The 24,584-nt window shown below is 43.5% G+C and overlaps 1 protein-coding gene across 1 annotated transcript in view; it reads right to left on the bottom strand.

Annotated features, from left to right (window-relative positions):
* LOC124556419 (dynein axonemal heavy chain 5) overlaps positions 1 to 24,584 on the bottom strand; it is an 876,134-nt gene that overhangs the window by 730,207 nt on the left and 121,343 nt on the right. Inside the window, exons 12-15 of the mRNA XM_047130377.1 lie at positions 21,423 to 21,729; positions 21,288 to 21,305; positions 18,132 to 18,355; positions 8,992 to 9,139 (exon numbers count right to left, since the gene is read on the bottom strand). Of these exons, the coding sequence (XP_046986333.1) occupies positions 8,992 to 9,139; positions 18,132 to 18,355; positions 21,288 to 21,305; positions 21,423 to 21,729 (697 nt within the window). The remainder of the gene's footprint in view (positions 1 to 8,991; positions 9,140 to 18,131; positions 18,356 to 21,287; positions 21,306 to 21,422; positions 21,730 to 24,584) is intronic.

Raw genomic sequence — 24,584 nt, 5'->3', positions numbered from 1 at the left:
GCCGAGAGGTGGGAATTGCTACGCTGTCGCCCTTTTTGGTCATATCTCGCGTCTCTCATGGCCAAGTACTATGCCTAGTGTACGTTACTTCTGATAGATTCTCACATTTCACCTCTCTCTGGGCTGGACGATCTACAGCGTGGTTGTAATTAAGTTTTCGCTAGTTGAGCCACTGTGAAACTATTTACCCTATAGGTACATAACTTTATAGAAATGATGTTCAGAATGTGCGCTGCATGATTTGTGTTATTAGTAACGTTTTGGACCTGAACCCATAGGACCAAGCTCACGTTGCATGGACAGCACTCGTTACTCGGATCTGCTTAGCCAACATGTGATCTCTTCTCTACGAGAGGGAGGTGTTTTCGACTCATTTGCTTTGATGCACGATGGAGCTCCACCTCACGTTGCTATTGAGGTCACTCGGTTACTCCGTAATACGAGGGTTGGAACTTTAATAGTGGCAATTATTTATTTACCGCTCGTACAAAGTAGATACGTGTTTCAAAGTTTTACTCACCTTCAGAGTAGTCACCAGCATTGTATATAACCCGTTGCCAGCGGTGTGGAAGTCGTAGGACACTTTTAGCAGTGCCAGTTGTGTTGACAGTTCGACCGGTGCGGTCTACTGCCCGACGAATTTGTAGCAGTTCTAAATCGAATGCCGTGAAATGTTTCCCTCAGTTTAGAAATGGAGTTGAACTCACGAAGGCTTAAGTCAGGGGAGTGCAGTAGGTGGTATAGCACTTAGCAGCCCCATCAGTCAAACAAGTCAGTAACGGCTTGCACTGTACGTGCTTGAGTATTGTCCTGCAAAATGATGGTCAGGTCCTGCAGAAAGTGTCATCACTTCTGTCTCTATGCTGTTCATTTTTGAAACACAACCTACGACCAGCTTAGAGACAGAAGTGGTGACACTTTCTTGAGGACCTGGCTATTACACTCCTGGAAATTGAAATAAGAACACCGTGAATTCATTGTCCCAGGAAGGGGAAACTTTATTGACACATTCCTGGGGTCAGATACATCACATGATCACACTGACAGAACCACAGGCACATAGACACAGGCAACAGAGCATGCACAATGTCGGCACTAGTACAGTGTATATCCACCTTTCGCAGCAATGCAGGCTGCTATTCTCCCATGGAGACGATCGTAGAGATGCTGGATGTAGTCCTGTGGAACGGCTTGCCATGCCATTTCCACCTGGCGCCTTAGTTGGACCAGCCTTCGTGCTGGACGTGCAGACCGCGTGAGACGACGCTTCATCCAGTCCCAAACATGCTCAATGGGGGACAGATCCGGAGATCTTGCTGGCCAGGGTAGTTGACTTACACCTTCTAGAGCACGTTGGGTGGCACGGGATACATGCGGACGTGCATTGTCCTGTTGGAACAGCAAGTTCCCTTGCCGGTCTAGGAATGGTAGAACGATGGGTTCGATGACGGTTTGGATGTACCGTGCACTATTCAGTGTCCCCTCGACGATCACCAGTGGTGTACGGCCAGTGTAGGAGATCGCTCCCCACACCATGATGCCGGGTGTTGGCCCTGTGTGCCTCGGTCGTATGCAGTCCTGATTGTGGCGCTCACCTGCACGGCGCCAAACACGCATACGACCATCATTGGCACCAAGGCAGAAGCGACTCTCATCGCTGAAGACGACACGTCTCCATTCGTCCCTCCATTCACGCCTGTCGCGACACCACTGGAGGCGGGCTGCACGATGTTGGGGCGTGAGCGGAAGACGGCCTAACGGTGTGCGGGACCGTAGCCCAGCTTCATGGAGACGGTTGCGAATGGTCCTCGCCGATACCCCAGGAGCAACAGTGTCCCTAATTTGCTGGGAAGTGGCGGTGCGGTCCCCTACGGCATTGCGTAGGATCCTACGGTCTTGGCGTGCATCCGTGCGTCGCTGCGGTCCGGTCCCAGGTCGACGGGCACGTGCACCTTCCGCCGACCACTGGCGACAACATCGATGTACTGTGGAGACCTCACGCCCCACGTGTTGAGCAATTCGGCGGTACGTCCACCCGGGTCCCGCATGCCCACTATACGCCCTCGCTCAAAGTCCGTCAACTGCACATGCGGTTCACGTCCACGCTGTCACGGCATGCTACCAGTGTTAAAGACTGCGATGGAGCTCCGTATGCCACGGCAAACTGGCTGACACTGACGGCGGCGGTGCACAAATGCTGCGCAGCTAGCGCCATTCGACGGCCAACACCGCGGTTCCTGGTGTGTCCGCTGTGCCGTGCGTGTGATCATTGCTTGTACAGCCCTCTCGCAGTGTCCGGAGCAAGTATGGTGGGTCTGACACACCGGTGTCAATGTGTTCTTTTTTCCATTTCCAGGAGTGTATTTTGCAGGACAATGCTCAAGCACGTACAGTGCAAGCTGTTACTGATTTGTTTGACTGATGGGGCTGATAAGTGCTATACCACCCACTGCACTCACCTGACTTAAGCCCTCATAAGTTCAACTCGATTTCTAAACTGAAGGAAACACTTCACGGCCTTCGCTTCAGAACTGCTACAAATTCGTCGGGCAATAGACGGCCCCGCTCAAACTGTCAACACAACTGGCACCGCTAAGAGTATCCTACGACTTCCACATCGCTGGCAACGAGTTATACACAATGCTGGTGACTACTTTGAAGGTGAGTAAAACTTTGAAACCCGTATCTATTTTGTACGAGCTGTAAATAAATAGTTGCCACTATTAAAGTTCCAACCCTCATACATTTGGAGAAAACCGAATCATTTGCCGATCGTTACAAACTGCGTGTTCACTAAGATCACCAGATTTGAACCCGTGTGACCTCTGGCTGTGGCGTTACTTTTAGGACAGAGTTTATCAATGGGACACTAACACACGTTAGGGTTGAGATGACATGGAGGTAGTAAACATCCCACCAAAGATGTTATGGGCAACGGTAGAGCTGTCTCTAGTACAGTTACTTCTCTTCCTCATAACCTTACAAATATTTTCACAAAGTCACTTTGTCCTATGATCATTCGTTTTTCATGATGGCCCTACAAGCAGTAAAAGTTTAATTATAACCCACCCTTGTTTAATTTCTTGTTCAATTGTTTTTTACTTACGACTAGTCTTTCCTACAGAGGATTGGTTATCCGACGAATAATCCAGAATTATTGATGTATGACATCCCATCCTGTAAGAAGGCTACTTCTAATTTAAATGTGTTTCTAAGAATTCTATTTGTAATTATTCCATTATGTAACTGCTCTCCTGATATTGGTTTGTAGCCTTCCCATTTTCCCTTTTCAAATCACTCATTCTACCTTAGATTCACCATCCATAGTCAGGGGACAGAAGACCTGCAGGTAAGATTTCTTTTCCCTGCTGATCAGGAAGTGATCTCATAGAGGACATCCAATTAGATGTAATTAATCTCATCTTATATCTTTTATCACATTCACCACACGCTACAGTATGTATTTAGACCGCTTCTTTGATGAATGTATCCCAGTAGGTGGAGGCGAAGGAGAGGCTCTACGTCTCCCGTAGTTGATGCCGTGTCCAGTATCGAGACAGTGGTCAGTAGCAGAAGAGTTTTCTCGCTGGCCTGCTGGTGTGGTGTCTATGTGCATCGCATCTGTCACGTCTTGCGACACACCTGGCCGATGTACAATTTCTCACACTGACACGGGATTTTGTATATTCACAGTCTTCTTAGATCTCTTCTTTCACGGAATCCAGTATCGTTTGCACTTGCGCCGAAGGACGCAAGACACATTTCATAATGTGTCTCTTGAAGGGACATTCTGGGGAACACATCTCCAACATAAGGGAGGAACAACCATCGTAGTGAAGTTCTTGGTATCTTCTGGTTGGTCGTGATGTTTCACACATGCTTGTCAAAATTAATGGCGAACTTACTTCTGTGAATAGTTGTTGAGTGTAAATACAGAACTGACGTGGTGATGAAGAGTGAAGACTACCACAAGAAGATCAGTGACCTTTTGGATCTTACCACTTATAAAAAGTTGAAAAAGGATCCTACAACGAAAGTGTTGACAGTTACCAATCAATTAATAAAAAAGTCTTCTATTCCTTCAGAGGATAAAAAAGATCTTTGTAAAACGGAAGCTTATCCTCCTAGATTATATGGGCTACCTAAGGTGCATAAACCTAATGTCCCACTTAGACCGATAGTAAGTGCTATTGGATCCCCTACTCAAGAGCTGGCTAGACATCTTGCCACCTTGTTACAACCGTTCATTGGAAAAACTGATCATCATATTAAAAACTCTATGCACTTCATCGAAAAATTGAAGGAGATTACCGTCAGCCCCAGTGATATTCTTGTCAGCTTTGATGTGGTGTCTCTGTTCACCATGGTTCCTGTCAACGAAGCTCTTGCTTGCATATCTGACATATTTCCGACTGATATAGTAGCTTTGTTTAGACATTGCCTTTCCACGACTTATTTTCAGTACAATAATGAGTTCTATGAACAAATTAATGGAGTGGCAATGGGTAGCCCTCTAAGTCCAGCCGTTGCTAATATTTTTATGGAATTTTTTGAACAGCAAGCACTGCAGTCAGCCAGAAAAAGGCCTTTGAAGTGGTATCGGTATGTGGACGACACTTTTGTCGTATGGAATCACGGTGAAGAAGAACTGAACCGTTTTTTGAAGCATTTGAATAGCATCAATTCAAAAATACAATTTACTATGGAGACAGAAAGTAATGGACAGATAAATTTTTTGGACGTCTCAGTAATTAAACGAGCAGATGGGACTCTGGGTCACAAAGTCTACAGAAAAGATACGCATACCGATCGTTATCTTCGTAAGCATTCAAACCATCATCCCAGGCAGAAGAGAGGCATCATCAAGACATTGGTGGACAGGGCTAATAAAATCTGTGAGCCAGCTTATTTGCAAGAGGAACTAAACCACTTGCGAACCGCTTTCCAGAAAAATGGGTACGCTGACAAGGAGATAGATAGAGCACTCCATCCCAGAAGAAAAATGTCCGAAAACGTGCAACAACAACAACCATTGGTGGGGAAAGTTTTTCTTCTATTCATCCACAATATTGCGGACCGTATCGGGAAAGTGCTGGCCAAGTTCAGAGTTGATACAATCTTCAGACCCACCAAGAAAATTAGTGAATGCTTAAGATCGGCGAAAGATGCACGACACCCTTTAGCTACTCCTGGTGTCTATAAGATTCCCTGTAGTTGTGGGAAGGTTTACATTGGAACCACGAAAAGAAGTATCAATACTCGCCTAACTGAACATAAAAGGAACTGTCGACTGGGACACACGGACAAATCGGCTGTAGCGGAACATGTTCTTGAAACGGGTGACCATGTAATTAAATTTAGTGAGACGAGCGTGCTAGCTAAGACATCGCATTATTATGCATGTATGTATAGAGAGGCTGTAGAGATTTTTAAACACCACAATAATTTTAACAGGAAAGAAGAAGGCTTGAAGCTAGATAAGATATGGCGATCGACTCTGTACCAAAGATGTGACAATCGATTACCTTCGATCGAGAGTAATGACGCCAGCCAGAGATAGTTTTACTGTTGACAACACGTGACGAGTGGTGGCGCCCTCTACGCGCTCTATATAAACAGGACCTCCACGGCCTAGCAGCCAGTCGTAGACTCACCTCAGATGATGTTGCCCGCAGCTGGCAACGAAACGTCAGGGAGAAGTATTTCTACTATTGGACCACGGCCTCTTAGCCCGGAAGTTTTAATTACTGAAGACGCCGGCCGTGAAAGCCTACACGCTATGATTAGAACTGCAATGGTTAAGCTCAGCTGACAAATTCTTTGATATACCTCCAGCTACATGAACCAGAGTCCATTTTACGCCGCTATGTTGATATGGATGATGAGACCTTGTAACTTGTAAATACAGGTCGTTGTGTGTTCCTATACGAAACACACTGTGACTCAAGGCACCTGTAACATCTTGTAAAGAGAGGTTTCCACTTTTCTACACTTTCCGTCGCAAAAGCGCTAGGAACACCTGTTTTTTGTTCATAATTTGGGAGGTAGAATAAAAAGTACACCGGTATGAGCACATGTATTTAGATATGTATAATGCCTTCTTCCAGTTTATTTCCTATAAATTCCAAATGTATCATCAAAGGCACATCTGTGAAAAAAGAGATTACATCGAAACTCATTTGGTTTCAGGACCAAATGCTTGAGGCACAATATAAAGTCTGCAGAATTTCAAATGTAGTTTCCACATCTCCCAACCAAAGGGCTCAAAAGAGACGCCGAATGTTTTGCTAGTTAGTATGTTGAGATTCCAATATTGGTAAGTGTGAAGCGAAACATGTTCTTTATATATATTTGGTAGGCCATGAAGTCTCGATGGAAACGGTGGTTGTACGCATAAGCTCTTTTTCTGATGGTTAGTAAAGTGGGTGGAGCGTTGGAGAGTGATGTACGAGTATTCAGTTGTGCTGTATCCGTAGGACTCATTCTGGAGACGACGATACGCTAAGTCCTGCAATAAATCAGTCACAGTGCCAAAAATAAGGTATCACAGACAGAAGAGCAGCGGCGTTGCCCTAGTCAGCAAATAAAATCTCTGTATATGTGTCTTCTCTTAAAGATCGAAATGTTTTCTTCTCCTGAGTAGTGGCGTTCTGCTTAGGTGTTGGCATCCTTCCCATGCAAGTCTCTTGCCTTATTTCTTCAGCTGTCTCACTTGGAAATTTTAAAACACTCTGCTGTGTGCCACTAATAAAGTCTCTGTTGGGCAAGATCTTAGGAGAGGGCCAGAGTTCTAGTCCCTTCTCCAACACTGTTATCGTGGCATCACCTAGTGGTTAATCTATAAATTAAACGCAACTTGTCTGCATGATTTATCTTATTGAGAAGGTGGACGTGTAAGACAATGGAACTTGAAATTTTATGCAGCGCGTCCAGCTGCCGCGTCCAATCTGAAATCGACCTAGTAACACCGTTCACTCACTACCAGGAACCTTCTGATGAACGTGACCCGATATTCAGATGAATGGAAGGACTTCTCGAGAGTCTATGTAATTCTTGCCTTGTAGAACGGATTCTCTCTTTCACCAACGCCCTGGTGGCTTGTTGTTTAATTCTGTTAGCGTCAGAAAATTCTATTTATATACTGATTGGATAGGAAAGCATAGGTGCCATATGGCAGGACTATAACTTCACGGCTGAGGACTGATATCCATAGCCTCTTTATGAAAAATCAAGTCATGGACTCCGCACGCGCGGCTCGGAGAAGCCTGGCCATAAGCCGTCAACCCCAACGCAGGCGCTGGCAAGATGTTGGTAGCCGACCTAGCTGCCTTGGTTACAATCACCCATCGGCGTGGTCTCGTGCAATTCATTAATCCGCGATCGACTACCCATCAAGTGATTTGCTGTATTTCGACCACTTCCATAACAAAGGAATCCCAGGAGGTGTAGGCGGACAAGACGATCTTAATATCGCCCTAGTTCATGCCCTAACCGTTATCATGACAGTGGTTGGCAACAGCAGATTTTTCTGGATGACATAGTCTGGTATGACGGCTATGTGAATCGCATCTGTCACGTCTGGTTACTTCTTAAACCTAGGTTGTCTTTTACGAAAACCACAATCGTTTGCATTCGCGCCGGAGGACGCAAGACACATTTCATTCTGCGTTTCTTGAAGAGATAGCTGATGTTGAAGGAGAAACCGTCAACACAAGGCAAGAAACCATGTTCTAGCTGCTCGTGATGTTTAAAGCGTGCTGGTCGTAATACATGACGAGTCTGCTTCTAAACACAGAGCGCAGATGGCTAATGTCTGGTGACAAGATTTCTGCATCTGAGATAGTACGAGCTATCATTTAACCACTCATTCTTCCCACGATCAATGTTCGAGTAGAACTAAAAGAAGCTCTAACAAAAGGTACACTGGGAAGTACACTCAGCCATGCACTTCACAGTCGTTTTTTAGATTATAGATATAGATTAAGAGAAGCGTGATCAGTGCTGGGAAAGATGCTACAAAACGCTGACTCAGCCTTCACCATGCATGTACGGCTATTAGGCTTTACCTTTTCAGCCAGCCTGTTGAAAATGAGAATTGTATCTGAAACCAGGTACTACGCGTCATTCGTGGCTACATGAGCCGCGAATTACAGCCTGCTACACCCAGTGCACTCACTTGTCTTGGATCTCCCAATGAGCCGTAAGCCCACACTCTGTTCCAGTCACAAGGTACGAAGTGCTCCGTGTCGGCTCATATGTGCTCTCCGCAGTAGAAAAAACCTTAAACACGTCCTTAAGGCGTAAAAGACATCCATGGTGCCAGAGACTCGAGTTGGAGCTACTGTTCGCTATTCTCCCTGAGGTGAGAGCGCAGCGTCTAGATTAGGTTATCGGAAAGAGTTGCGACATAGGGGTTCCCAGGCGACGCCAGAGGTGTCAGAAGTGCCGTAAGTCTCGCTGCAGCTGCCTCAACGCCACCACGATCCCAGGTCAGCACCCTGCAGCCTGTCGACTCTAGGTAACGAATTCTGACGGTTTCTGAACGGTGGCCAGTCCCCATGCACCCGTACACAACAGGTCCAGTCCCTATCTAACTTATCCTACGTATAACTAAACATGTGCTATACTACTACCCGAAGCTGTCTCTGTGTAAAATCTACGTACTGCTACTACCCTTTTTCTGGCTGTCATTGCACTAAAAAGTCATCTCACGCGACACAAATGCTCCAAGATAAACAAACACTTGGACTCAAGACAGATAATTTTTAACTGAAAAGTACATATTTCAGTAGATTTCTTCTAAAAATTAGAGTTTTCGTCTTTGCTGACGACACTAAAATTGTTCAGGAAATAATGTTACAATCTAGATCCATATTGAGGAAAAAGTCGAAAGCCTAACAAACAATTTATTATAGTTAACGCCAAGCACTATTGAAATTAGAATAAACCATTACATATTTCACTTAGAAGTCAATATTTACGTAAACGTACCAGCTGTGGGAGGGAAGTTGCGTGGCATCGGAGGATCGTCCTTTTGCTTGCGGAATAGCTTCATAATTCTCTCCACTTCGCGCTCGCAGTATTTGATGACTCGCTCGTACTTGTCATCCATCTTTGTCAAGGGGATCTTTTCGCTCACCTGTGAACAGTATAAAAGAGATGCCTCTTAGTTTGTGCGTACTTCTACCGTCAAAAGCAAAGGTCATAATACCCTTTAAACTGTATGTCGTCTTTAACGAGCAATAATAATAGCATAAAAATGCAGCAAATGAGGCAGGCGAAAGGGATTACAAACGTCTAAAATGAGATTGACAGGAAATGCAAAATGGCTTATCAGGAATGGATACAGGACAAGAATAAGTATACAGAAGCATTTTCCTGGAGAAAAGAAAAGCAACTTTATGAGTATCAAAAGATCATATGCAAAACCAGTAACAAGCCAAGAAGGAAAAGCTGAAAGATGGAAGGAGTATTGGGGAGGGCTATATGAGGGACATGTACTTGAAGGCAATATTATAGAAAGAAAAAAAAGACGCAGATAACGATGAGACAGGAGATACGATACAGCGAGAAGAATTTGACAGAACACTGAAAGACGTAACTGGAAATAAAGCTGCTGGAGTAGACGACATTCCTTCAGAACTACTGTTAGCCTCGGGAGAGCCAGCCACGACTGCACTATTTCCTCTGCAGTCTCAGATAATTACATAGAGCTTAAGAAGAAGGTGAAAATTACAATTCCAAAGAAGGCAGGTGTTGACTGGTGTGAATACTACCAAATTATTAGTTTAATAACTCATGTTTGTAAAATACTGACACCAATTCTTTATATAACAATGAAATAACGGTTAGAACCCGATCCCGGAAAAGACAGTCTGGATTCCGTAAAAATTTAAGAACACGCGAAGCAATAGTGACCCTGCGACATGTCTTAGAAGCTAGGTCAGGGAGAGACAAACCTACGTTCATAGCTTTTTTAGATTTGGAGCAAGCTTTTAACAATGTCGACTGGAATACACTCTTTGGAATTCAGAAGATAGCGGGGCTAAAATACAGGAAGATAAATGTAATATACAACTCGTACAGAAACCAGACGACAGCTATAAGAGTCGAGGAGCATGGAAGGGATGAAATGGTTGACAAAGATGTGAGACAGGATTATTGCCTATCCGGAAGTTATTGAACCTGTACACTGAGCAAGTAGTAAAGGTAACAAAAGAAGAATTTGGAGTATGAATTAAAGTCTAGGGAGATGGAAGAAAGCTTTCAGGTTTGCCGATGTCATTGTAACTCTGTCAGAAACAGCAAAGTACTTCGAAAAGTAGACGAACATAATGGACTGTGTCTTGAAAGGAGGATATAAAATTACTGTCAACAAAAGAAAAACAACGGTAAAGGAATGTAGTAGAATTAAATCAGATTATGCTGAGGCAATTAGATTAGGAAACGAGACTGTAAAAGCAGTAGATGAGTTTTGCTATTTGGGCAGTAAAATAACTGATGATGGCCAAAGTATAGAGGATATAAAATGTAGACTGGCAATGGTAAGAAAATTGTGTCTGAAGATGAGAAATTCGTTTGCTATGAATATAGATTTGAGTGTCAGGAAGTCTTTTCTGAAGACCGTTGGTGTAGAGTGTTGTCTTCTATGGAAGTGAGAAGTGAACGATAAACAGCCGAGACAAGAAGGGAATAGAAGCTTTTGATATGTGATTTTACAGAAAAATGCTGAAGGTTAGATGAGCAGATCATGTAACCAATGAGAGAAGAAAAGAAATTTATAGCATAACTTGACTAAGAAAAAGGTGTCACGGAATCCGATATTGAGAGATGAAACCTGCATTAAATTCACGACGTATCTAGGAGCTGCCTTCAGAAGTCAACGGATGCATGGCGTAATGGTTCACTCAGTGGCGGCCTGGCGCTGAACCGACCACAGACTACACAAACATGCAGAGCGCAGCGTCCACTGAGCGCATGACTCCGGTCCCGTAACGAGCCGCGGAACAGTGGAGGATGCACCTCTTAATCTGCCGCAAAAATGACTCCTACGCACGTCAGACGGAATCTTCCAGAAAGTGGTAGGTGTTACGAGGGTTATTCGGAAAGTAAGCAGCGATAGGTCGCGAAATGGAAATCACAGTGAAAGTCAAAACTGTTTTATTTGCAATAGTTAGTTACAACTTCCAGCTAATTATCCCACTTAGACGTTTTTCGCAGCGTTTACCAACTTTCCAATACCCTCGTTATAGAAGGCAGCCACCAGTGCTTTCCGCGAATTCTCTACGCTGACCTACAGCTCGTTGTCTCTGCCAAAATGTTGTCTTCATATCCAGCGGTTCATGTGAGCAGAGATGAAACTCAGAGCGAGGCAATTACGGGCTGTATTGTGGGTAATCAAACATTTCCAATTGAAAACGACGCAAGAGCATCTTCATTGCCCCTGCAGAAAGCGGCTGAGAATTATCTTGAAGAAGAAACCGCACGACAGTTATGTAATGTGGGCTGCATAGCTACAGGCGAAATTTCTCACCAGGCCCTCGTACTCGGCGGGAGACACTATTGTTCTAGGTGTCTTTATGTGTCCTTGTGTGCTCAGAACTAAAAGGAACGACGTAACTAACCTAAGGACATCACACACATCCATGCCCGAGGCAGGATTCGAACCTGCGACCGTAGTGGTCGCGCGGTTCCAGACTGTAGCGCCTTTAACCGCTTGGCCACCCCGGTCGGCGTTCCTTAATTCTCTCGGGCCAAGTCAAAGGCACTCCCCAGAGTAACAGTCGAACTATACTGTGATTGGAGTCCCATATTTCCGGCTTGCTTTCATGTTTCCTTACAAGTGACACGCTTCAATACGCCCACTCCATTTGTCAACAATTGTTTTATAATATCTGCTTGTCAATACTGGGCAATAATAAAGAGTAATCTGAGGTATAAGGAAGCCGATTGTTACAGACTACCTCAATAGTTATTTTTTTTAAATACAACAACGGTGTGGATTAAGATTTCAGTGAATATGTTTTCACGTAATCTGGATTGTTATTGTTTTGTTTGTAGAGACAATGGCTTGAAGGACACGGGAGCTGATATTGTAGACTGAAGGGGTGTTACCGCAGTCACCACCTTAATAACAAGTACAAAGAAGTGGGTCTACTGACGGGATGCGTGGAACAAAAGCTCTTAGCCGGGCAATAATTTTCGCAGTTTTCAAACGCTGCGCCATTTCTGGACGCGTGTGGAAAGCTGGAACACAATATTGCGCAGTGCTTCTATACAAACTTTCGAATTCGAACACTTTCCAAGTCGCTATGGATAAGTTCGTCAAACGTTTGTCGTCGTCATAACAGGTGGATATTACTAATACCGACAATAGTGAAAAGCACGCTGAACCAAAAAGTAAGGAACGTGAGAATGTGTCTTCTGCCAGTTCCTGTAGTACATCAGCCAGAAGTGTCAAGAGACCGTAAGGCAGGTCATACCATGAAGGATGTTGAAACACATTTCCTTTGATTTATTATGACAAATATTTGGACAAAGTGTTCTGTAGTGTGTGCAAAAACGCTTTTGGTTCTAGTATAGCGCTTCCGTAGGCAACTGCTATTTCTGCAGCCAGGTATTCGTGTAATTCATTTGTTCGAAATTGATTTTCCCAGTGGCAAAAGGCAACTAAACGTTTCAGTGGTCATATAAAATGTACACTTCACCGTTACTCCGTGACTGCTCTGGTAACTACGGAACAGGGTACTAATCTGTCATCCCTTACCTCAACATATAAATCAGATGATATGAACCCGAGTTTGATCTCATTTCTGTTGCTTTTGAGTCAGCAGTGTTACCGACTGAGCCAGGGCAGTCTCAACGTATGCTTATAGAATCGGTGTATTTTACTTTATCACTCCGCAGATCTTCATGGAACAGGCAGTGTTCATATAATATTATAAATGAAAGGAAATCGCTGTAAAAAATATCGAGCCTATCCAGAAAACATATACTACATTCCGCCATTGACATGTACCCACAGAAATTTTGGTTAGTCGGCGCCCTTGCTTGTGCAATCTTATAGGCAACGGGTTCTTAAGTCCTAGATATGCCAGACTCCCCTTGCACTTTTTCCTTGATAGTGTCCTTGAAATTCAACCATTATCGCTGCAGTCGCAGATCAGCTGCAGACACTGATTATTGGCAATACTTATTAAATAGGCGGTGCGGGTATCCCCCATCATCCCCTAAGCTCCTCGGAGTATGGGACCTCATCATCATTAAAGATACAATTTAGATAGCTAATGACCGGAGCGGACACTGGATGAGATTTAATGTGCCGAGCTGTCGCTGATACCGTAATATTTGATGTGGAGGTAGGTTGATGACATGAATAAGGCAGAAAAAGGGCTTTGTGATTCGCCCAGCGTCCTGCCAGACTTTGCCTGACGAAATGCGTGAATGCCGTAGGCAACACATGTTTTCCGAATCGGTTCCACTTCTGTAAATGCTCTGTTTGCCTGAGTTGATTCCGCCGGTTACATTTTCCTTGAAATCAACTAAAGGTAAATCACTATACAGTGCGCAGTTACACCTCACATTACTACTTCCAGATGGTACGGCATATAGGAAGAATGACTTCAGCAACATAGGGAGAAACGATCACCATGATAAAATAAGGCAAATCAGAGCTTGTACGGCCGGCCGCTGTGGCCGAGCGCTTCTAGGCGCTTCAGTCCGGAACCGGGCTGCTGCTACGGTCGCAGGTTCGAATCCTGCCTTGGGCATGGATGTGTGTGATGTCCTTAGGTTGTTAGGTTTGAGTAGTTCTAAGTCTAGGGGACTGATGACCTCAGATGTTAAGTCCCATAGTGCTTAGAGCCATTTGAACTATTTTTGAGAGCTCATACGGAAATGCTTTCCGCGCGCTATACGAGATTGGAATAATAGAGAGCTGTGAAGGTGGTTCGTTGCACTCTCTGCCAGACACTTAAATGTTATTTTCAGAGTATCCATGTAGATGTAGATGCAGATATTCGAAAGCAAGGGGACAATGTGCGCGGAGGAAGAACACCGTTTCCGACTGGCGGCTGAATCCAGCAATGGGACACCCGGCCAAAACCTACATATAACTTTTACATTTTAGTTGAATGTAAGTCAACTCTTTGATTGTGATAACTAATAATACATACGTCCAATCAATGAGCTATAGAAAACGTAACGATCTTCGGGTCTATTCTCATTTTTCTAAGGTGAAATGCAGTTCAGTGCCCCCGCCCCCCTCATACGTTGGCCTCGAGGTCGCATGTTGTGTCGAAAGACGCCCCAAAACCACCACACTTGGTGATTGCGCGCTATACCTGGCAACAACGGGTGTTGTCACATAGTGGTCACCACAACGGAGTCTAACGCTCGTGCGTGTCACTACAGGACAGCGTAAAGCGGGTTCGTCAGAAATTCCCCCATTTTTGCAACTCGTTACTCAGCGACTACGTATACATGGCCATTGTGCTCTGAGACACTTGTATACCTGGAGAATGGAATGATATGTCTCACAAGTTTATTCCACAGCAGTCATTAGCGTATGCATCTTCAAATTTTATCAAATAAAATAAGTCTCATCATGTGATACTACAGTAAACAGAGAATTACGTTGCGAGAAAAGCGACAGAGTCCATTGGTCTAACAATCATAGCACTAATAAAACAAAAATTCTGGCTTGATTAAAATATAGAAATCAGTATCTTGATCATATATTAGTTCATTAAATTCCTGGCCGGTTTCGGTAGTTTACGCCCTACGTGTTGCTGGAAGTTTTGGATCTGATGATGGCTTCAAAGGCGAAAACGCTCATGAATTTTGATAAATTAGTATGTGACGGAGATGTTGATTTCTGTAATTTACTTCCTTACAACGGTCACCGGTCTCCTCTTCAGGTCCAAGCGGCCTCATTTCGCGACTATGGTTTGACTCACATGCATGCACTATTGACGGAGGGAAGGAAGATTAGTGTTTAACGTCCCGTCGACAGCGAGGTCATTAGGAACAGAGCACAAGCACGGGTTAAGGAAGTATGGCCAAGGAGCGACTGCCCTTAAAATATATTTGTATAATTTAAAGGTTAATTCCATGAAAATGACTGTTGGTCACAGGCTGAAAACAGAAGACTTGAAATAATGAATGTGAAAGTTAGAAAGTGTGTTGTATTTAGATTGCTACCAGCAGTAAATTTCATTGAGAAGCTGCAAAATGATGGGGACATAAACGGGCACTTTTCTCCCTGGCGTATATTGTCTCCCAGTCCGGTCTGTGGCAAAGATTTGCTTTGATGCTGCTTGGTTGATGCAAGGAAGAGAATGAAGCACTCAACTGAATTAGTGTGGGTTAATTGTTACTGGAACTGTATCTGTGGGTAAGCAATGAAATGAATGATTCCAGGGACATTTTGAAGGAACAAAGCGAAGAACGAAAGTGCCAGAATTTGTGCAGTTCGCATTATTGTACAGTTGTCTCTATTATAAATAAAAATATTAAAATATCAAGATAATTATTTCCCGCCCATTCATCTAATATAAAAACTAGATTTTTTTCTTAAAAACAGGAAATTTAATACACATCTATACGTAACTGAAGAACCAACAGGTCAATGTTAGCTAGCAGTGATCGCAGTTGCAAAAAATATCAACTACAAAGAGTTGCGAAAATATTTTCAATTTTGTGACTTGCAGTGTCCTAAACGTGTCAACAAGTGTGACCCATTGTCGAAAATATCAGACAATTCTCGGTAACGCAACTATCTGTTCTTAGAAGGGAATTACGAAAACGTCAGTTTATTTCCTGACCCCTTGGCGCTACAGCCCATGAAGAGCCTTTGCCTGACTTACGACTCAGTCTTTACGATCTTCTGCTCGTTTTCTCCATCTTCTTACTCCAATCTTTCTCAAGTCATTCTCCATATCATCCAGTCATCGTTTCCGCGGTCTCCCTCTGCACTTTCTAATACCTAGATTTCCTTTATCGACATTCTTGGCAGATCTGTCCTCTGATTTTCGCTCTACATAGCCCAGTTGTCTTATGCTGTTGCAATTGATTTCAGAAACTAGCTCAGCATAACCGTATACTTCTTCCAATGATTGACTACTTTATATAGCAGCTCTGAAATAGATGACGGCTAAGTAAACGATTCAACATTTGCACTACACTGTCGCCCCACTTTTGCTTGAGGAGAAGCAATAACTTACAATACAAGAAAGCCGAATTAACAAAACCAATACTATCAACAATATGAAGAAGAGTCGTAAAAGGGAAAAACTGTGTCTGAAACTCACAGAGATGATTCTTCAAAGTGGACGGTGTTTTGATGGTGTTTTCAGTAAGATCGTGTTATCATTAACTTGATGATCGGGGAATCGGTCGAAAAGTTTATAAATAAAATACGAAACCTTTTTGATGAAGACAGGATTACAGGAGCAGTGATCTTAACTACAGAAACAATAAACAGTAGACTAAGTATTGAGGCATGATTACAGACAAGTCACGAAGGAAGGTTGGTTGATTGATTTGAGGGAGGGGACCATATAGTGAGGTCATCGTTCCCACCATCGGATTAGGGAAAGATGGGGAAGGAAATCGGCCGTGCCCTTTCAAAGGAACCATCCCGTCATTTGCCTGAAGCGATTTAGGGAGATCACGGAAAACCTGAATCAGGATGGCCGGTCGTGGGTTTGAACCGTCGTCCTCCCGAATTCGGGTCCAGTGTACTAACCACTGCGCCACTTCGCTCGGTGCGAAGAAAGACCTTGGTTTACAATTTTTAAAGTAATGTGTATGGTATTCCAGAGCAAATCGATTCAAACGCAGCTACTGGATTATTACGTAAGCTATAATGAACAATTCTGTTTCAGAACCATTTTAACTACTATGCCCATCCCAGCATATTGATGTGCTCGAGAAAATGGAACACAATCGACGCAACGGTACAACTTGTCGTAAGTAAAAATATCCGTTGTGAAATTTATGCTGGCGCGCATCGAGGAAAGTTAAAAAAAAAAAATAGATTCGCACCAGATGTAAATATATACTTGTGAATTAGTTAAAACTCTCAACACAATCCAATTGCTAGGGCTTTTTACAAAGAAGTTATGGATGTTTCAAGACAGTACATACTTCCATGCAAATACACCTCTTTACTGATACTTTTGGTGCTAAGGCCTCCGCGATACAGTCCCAAGAAACTTTTACAGCTTTGAAATTTCCATATGAAAATGAAATAAATGAGGTCGTGAAATACTGATTTATGGTGGCTCCAGACATTTGTTACCCATTTTAACCATGTAATGTCGTAGCGAGAAACACTCGAAAGCAGCTCCGATAAAAGATAACTTTTCACTTCGGATACAAGTGGAGACGTAGAGTCATAAGCAGATTTACCAAAGTCTTTAGTAACAATTTCAAACATATGGTAGGTACGATAGGCAATTACATCTCTATCATTAAAACTTTCAAGTCCAGGTACACTAGACACTTCACCACCACCTCTCACTATGGCAACAGTGAACCATCCGTTTCCATGTGAGAATGTGTCGTTTGTATCCAAGCTATAATTAAGTGAATATCCATGAAATACACAAGGTCCATCGATGAGGGCGTGGGCTGCAACACTCTTGACTGGAATACGATTTTTCTTGTCACCTGCTGTTGTAGTAAGTTCAATGTTTTCTATATTTTTGTAAACTGTTGTGCGACGACCATGACAGTACAGGTAAATTTTCTACTTTTCGAAACAGGAGTTTCTTTCTAGAAAAGTAAAAATATTTAAGTGAAATATCTCCTCTAAAACAATCAATGGAGAAAAAGAGTTAGTCATTGTATCCTTTCTCAATCAGCCTGAACTCTGAGCAAATTCATGGACTTGTGTAAGCCAAGAATCAAGGGGACAGAGGCCACCACAATGCAGGTCACTCGTTGAGGCGAAACAGAATTAAATGCTAGAAGTAGTCACTGAGTTCACCGACGTTTCTGTGCGTATTATAGAGCATCCGTTACCTTTTAAAGTAGCCAGTACTGAAACTACTTGCGTCCGAGATATAATTTCATGAATTTTCAGTTTAAGCATTCAAGAATTATTTCTAGAGAAACTGTGTACTTACTTTTTCAAAACGAATAAGGAAACGAATTCCTTGAGGACTCTCCCAAACGCTGTCAAAATTTTCCTCTATCATGGATCCAACATGTTCTTTGAGCTCATTAGTTTTTGCAAGAAAAATCTCAAAATCGGCGTCAAATTCAATATTTCGCTGGTCGAGGTAATCGTACACTTTAGATGTGACTCCACTTTTAGCTTCTTCGAACGTCTTCATGGCGTCTTCCAGAGCTGAAAAGAAGTATGATAAAATTCAGAGAAGAGCAGTATTTTTAACTTACGTGCAGCACTGAGACTGATGTACATGACTACTGTCAGTTGGCATAAATAATATAGACAACTCGTCTTGAGTACCACATGTCGTACAGAAATGATCTTACAGTAGGAATAGCCGTACTGCAACAAACAACTTCCCAGTGTGCAGTGATTACATCGAATGACGTAAGAAATAGTAACCGTACAGTATATAAATGAAATACACAGCCTGAAAATAAAAGTGAAACACGCAAAAGGTTACGGGGGAAGCCGTCATGGACTGAAGGTACGTGATGTTACTTCAGATATTGCACAATCGATCGAATTTACGAAGATCTTAACAGTACGTGCCCACTTATCAATATGACCCCATGTGGCCTGGATACATGAGTTAATTCGGTCTGGAAGGCTGTCATGTAGTCTCTGGATCCACTCATGAGGCAAGCTAGCCCATAACCGTCGTAAGTGGTCCTTAATATCCTGGTTAATGGCGCCGGGACAGAGTTGACGCCCGAGCTGGTGCTACACACGTGCTATCGGGGACTGATCTGCGTATCTTGATGGTTACAGGAGTACCTCAAAACCAAGCAGACTGTTCATAGAGAACTTTGTCATGTCTGGACAAGCATTGCCCTGTTGAAAACTGGCACAACGATAGAGTCACATGAGAGGTAATACATGAGGACACATGATGTCTGTGTCGTACCATTGTGCCGTCAGAGTTCACTCAGTCACTACTAGCTATGACGTGAAGTAATTCCCGATGGCTCCCCACACCATGACTCCAGCAGTAGCACCACTGGGTGTCTCCAAAACATTGCGTTGGGTTGTTTTGGGGGGAGGAGACCAGACAGCGAGGTCATCGGTCTCATCGGATTAGGGAAGGATAGGGAAGGAAGTCGGCCGTGCCCTTTCAGAGGAACCCTCCCGGCATTTGCCTGCAGCGATTTAGGGAAATCACGGAAAACCTAAATCAGGATGGCCGGACGTGGGATTGAACCGTCGTGCTCCCGAACGCGAGTCCAGTGTGCTAACCACTGCGCCACCTCTCTCGGTCCCAAAACATTGGACATATCGGACCGCTCCCCAGGTCACCAGCATACTCGTACGCGGTGGTCATCCTGGGTAGTGCAGAGCTGCGATTCATCGCTGAACACCGTGCGACGCCGTTCATTAGCAATCCATGCTTCCCCTCACGACACCACTCCAAATTCAGCCATTTGTGTTTCAGTATAAATGGCAGCCTTCGCATCGGATGTTAATTCCTCAGTCTGGCTGCTGCTAACCTCCGACCAGTGGTGCGGACTTACACAGAATGACGCAGGGTGTCCATTATTTATTCTCTGATAGAAGATGCAGGTGTGAGTGGGTTGTAAAATACGATGATTCTGCACTGTCGTGATCAGACATGGTCTACCTTGACGATGAGTATGCCTGACCTAATGATCCCATTTTGTCCTACATGGGGCCACTGCCTCACCCAAATGCCCCACAAATCTGAATACCTGCGCTATGGTTTGGTACTAGAATACCCTTTGTAACATAACTTCATTACGTATCACAGTAATCTGAACAGGCACAAAGAAGCTACTAATATTAATTGTCTCAGCAATATAGAAACAGAAACCGGTCACGCCCTCTATATTCCCCCCAGATCTAATAAAAATACTAAACAAGAACACCATTAATGGACTCTGGCCGTGTAACTGATACAGAGAATTGCAATTAATCATACCAGCCGATGGTGTGTACGCTTACAAAGTTACACTGACATCAAACCATGTCTTCTGTTTCACTTTTTTGGTCAGGCAGTGTGTTTCACGAACAAATAAATCTGTATAATCCACGAAAATTTGTATATATTGCAGTTAATGGTTGAATTTAAAGTACCGGGTGATCAAAAAGTCAGTATAAATTTGAAAACTGAATAAATCACGGAATAATGTAGACAGAAAAGTACAAATTGACACACATGCTTGGAATGACATGGGGTTTTATTAGAACCAAAAAAATACAAACGTTCAAAAAATGTCCGACAGATGGCGCTTCATCTGATCAGAATAGCAATAATTAGCATAACAAAGTAAGACAAAGCAAAGATGATGTTCTTTACAGGAAATGCTCAATATGTTCACCATCATTCCTCAACAATAGCTGTAGTCGAGGAGTAATGTTGTGAACAGCACTGTAAAGCATGTCCGGAGCTATGGTGAGGCATTGACTTCGGATGTTGTCTTTCAGCATCCCTAGAGATGTCGGTCGATCACGATACACTTGTGATTTCAGGTAACCCCAAAGCCAATAATCGCACGGAATGAGGTCTGGGGACCTGGGAGGCCAAGCATGACGAAAGTGGCGGCTGAGCACACGGTCATCACCAAACGACGCACGCAAGAGATCTTTCACGCGACTAGCAATACTTCGGTTTTTTTTCGGTTCTAATAAAACCCCATGTCATGCCAAGCATGTGTGTCGATTTTTACCTCTCTATCTACATTATTCCGTGGCTTATTAAGTTTTCAAATTTATACTGACTTTTTGATCACCCGGTATATGCATGTAATAAATAGATATTGGTAGCGAATGAAATCTAAGAATAAAAGGCTAATTTTCTGGTCTAATGAAGTCCTAGAAATTCAAAGACACAGCGAGAATGTTACGTTTAAGTTATGCTGTAAATATCGATGACTTGCAACGGAAAACTAAGAACAACGCGTTCATTCAATCTGCCTGCGTTCTAGAAAAATTATTAACGTATGTAATGGTAGGTTAGTGCATAATCACAATTTTTACGCTAAAATTAAGACAAGCACACGTGTTTGGCTAATTTTGTTATTTAGTTATACAGTGATGTATGTTCATGCCCATTTCGTTCAAATGGGCATGGGTTTCTTCATGTAATAGTTACCTTCCCCAAGAAGCAGACCTGCAAGAAAGGAAATAAATAATTATATTTCTAGGGTACACTCGCAAAGACGTGGATTATATTCATATATTCAGTAGTTGTTTGGAAGTGCCAGTTGACGGAAATTAGGGTACTCGCCTTCCATGCGCCTTTCAAATAAAATGTTATAATCATCAACAAGATTGAACATGGTGATAATTTTGTTGAGACGGTCACAAAAGGCGTCGAATTTGCCGAAGACGTAGTTCTCGGAGAAGCTGAAGGAGGTCTGGCCCGGGAGAAACGGCTGGCTCTTGACGACGCTGTACGTGCTGCGGTAGGTACTGTTCAGCCGGATGCAGTGCTCCAGCTTGCGACGAACCTCCGCACGCTCTTGCGACCAGATGGTCTCCTTGCCACGGTTCGTGATGTACTGCTTGCACGTCTCTATCATCTGGTTCGTTATCTAAACAAAAAGCGAAACGTAATGCTTCAGTTACAGCTGCAGAAACAGGCTGGCGTCGATGTGATGTAGGTGGATAATTATTTAGGAACTTCTTCATACTAATTATAGGTCTTAGCCTATGACTGCTACTTTATATTGTCCTACAAACCTCCCAAATTACAAATTAATTACTGATGTCTTCTGACGTTTCCTTTCGATCCGTCCACATAACGACAGGTAATAACGAAGGAGTGACTCGTGACCACACAACTTTCCCCGTAGTGCGAGAGTCTCAACAGGTGGTGGAGGGTCGACACAAAGATAAACCCTGTGTCTTCTAGAATCCTGGAGTTCTACAGTGAACCCTTCCCTCTTCCCCTCCCCCCCCCCCCCCCCCCCGACAGCTCCCGCCCGTGGCAACATCTCACCATATTTTATTCAATCTTAATCGTTGTTTAGCCAGTTTATGCGTCTCTTGCGATGAACAGGAGTTAACAAAGAAGTTGGTTGGTTTGGGGGGGGAAGGGACTAAACAGCGAGGTCATCGGTCGTAACAAAGAAGTAGGAGGTACACAATTCAGTAATTATATTGTACGATACAAATCAAAGCACGTAACAGTAAAGAGTCCAAATTCGCATTGATTGCACCAGCAGCGTGATTCAGCTTGTCCGTGAAAAGCTGAAACGAATGAAACAATAAACCCAAAATGTAGTATTTACACTTCCTTTGCTTTGGCTCAATTGGCGTAAAGTAGTAAACAACAAGGCTCAAGCGTTTCCCTACCAGGAAAGGGGAAGTCTTACGGATCTACTGTTCAGCACACTCCAGTTCGAATCTCCCAGTGATTCTCTTTCGTACATCTCGCCCTCCTTTCCACTTTAGTGCATCCAACCCATTCCATACTTTTTTCTTGTTCTTCTCCTTCTTCTTCCCTTTTCCCCTTTTCTTTTGCATTTCCTCCTTTTTTTTCTGGCCCGTCACAAAAATTGACCCGCACTTACGTTTAAAGTGTAGTAATAAATGATGACAATGACAGCGCCAAAGTTTAAGTAAGTTACTTTGAAAAGCGAAACCCGTAAATGAAAAATATTAAGTGCGACTTGAAGCCGTTTTCAAAAACTTAGTTTTAACTGTCGCTCCCCATGCAAGCAGTGCCTGCTCTTGCTAATCGCAGTTTATATTTAAATTTATAAACCATGTCTTAAGACGTTTCACACATTTAGTAGCGTCTTTCCTGCTAGTGATCTGCAGTTCCCCTCCTTTTTGCCAAGCTTTCAGCATAACTGTCCACGTTCCTGCCCTCGAGCCTTAAACATCACCATCTATCGTTTTGAATCGTCTCCATCTAGAAACGCTTTTCTAGTACCATGTAATTGCTGCTTTGAATCCAGCTCAGCGTGCTACAGTCCGTTGACAAAATTTCTGAAACTCATTTAAATGATGTCACCGGTTCAGCAGATCTTGCCACAGTCTCTTTAAAGATACTGTTCAACATCTAGACTACTCTGATGTTCGCAGCTCCTGAGAAAATACACAAATAGCTTGGAGTGCTAAAGAGAGTCAAGTCTATGTAAAATTTGTGCCTATAATGTAGGTCAACATAACACGTAGGAAATACGAGGGTTGTCCAGAAAGTAAGTTCCGATCGATCGCGAAATGGAAACCACTGTGAAAACCAGAAACGTTTTATTTGCGACAGTTAGGTACACCTTCCACCTACTTCTCTACATAGTCGCCGCTCCAACTTCGAGTGTTGTCTTAGTATTGTATCAACTTTGCAACATCCTCGTCATAGAAAGCAGCCGCCTGTGCTTTCGGCCAGTTATCTGTACTGGTCTACAGCTCGTTGTCTGTGGAAAAAATTTTTCTTCATAGCTAGCGGTTCTTGTGAGCAGAGATGAGACACAGGGGGAGCCAATGACGGACTGTATTGTGGGTGGTCAAACACTTCTCATCGGAAACGCTGCAGGAGCGTCTTTATTGCCCCTGCAGTGTGCGGCCGAGAATTGGCATGAAGAAGGAACTGCTCGACAGTTGTGTTATGTGGGCTGCATGACACAGGCGAAATCTCTTACCAGGCCCTCATACTTGGCGGGAGATGTTATTCTCTACTCATCTTTACGTGCTCACTATTCACTCAGAACTGAAAAGAGCGACGCGACACAATCGACGGGCGTACTAGGGACACCGCCCAACGCTTTACCGGCTTTTCCCACTGGTTTCCATTTTGCGACCGATGGGAACTTACTTTCTGAACAACCCTCGTAAATTTGTATATGACTGAGGAACAGCAGTTTGGGGTGTTCCCTTGGGTTCATACTTTGAGGACTTATTTTCGAAGTACAAACCAGTGACATAAGGCAGAGTGTATCAGACAGCTACAGCTGAATTATTGGCTGATAATAGGGCCATACGCTCAGGGAGCATTCATCTTCCAGTTGCACATAATGTCGGCACTGTCTCTTGGGTTTCGAGGCCCAAATGGTGAAGACTGCTAGGCTCACTCGGGATGCAAGCAGAATTGATCGGTGTCCTTTGGTTTGGAGCCGGGTGCAAAGTCTTAACCGGAGGTAAAATCGACTCAGTGATGGTCTTGGCTGCAGATTTCTGGGCCTGCGCTATGTAACGGAAACTGCAAGATCCCCATTGATACGTCAGGAGTATGCTACACGGTGTTTTTGAGCTAGACGATAGTTTGAGGTCCTCTAATAAACGCTCGTCACTCGATACGCAGAGAGCGAACTCTGACTGCATACGAGACATAGCAGTGACATGATATTTTCCTATTTCCCTGCTCACGCCCATTTCTGGACATAATATTAAGAAATCTCTTAAGTTGAAGGAAAGTAAAAATTATTTTATAATAGAATGTAAT

This window comes from Schistocerca americana, chromosome X (assembly GCF_021461395.2).
Source record: "Schistocerca americana isolate TAMUIC-IGC-003095 chromosome X, iqSchAmer2.1, whole genome shotgun sequence".
Classification (NCBI taxonomy): Eukaryota; Metazoa; Arthropoda; class Insecta; order Orthoptera; family Acrididae; genus Schistocerca; species Schistocerca americana.
This window is presented reverse-complemented; position numbering and strand designations above follow the sequence as displayed.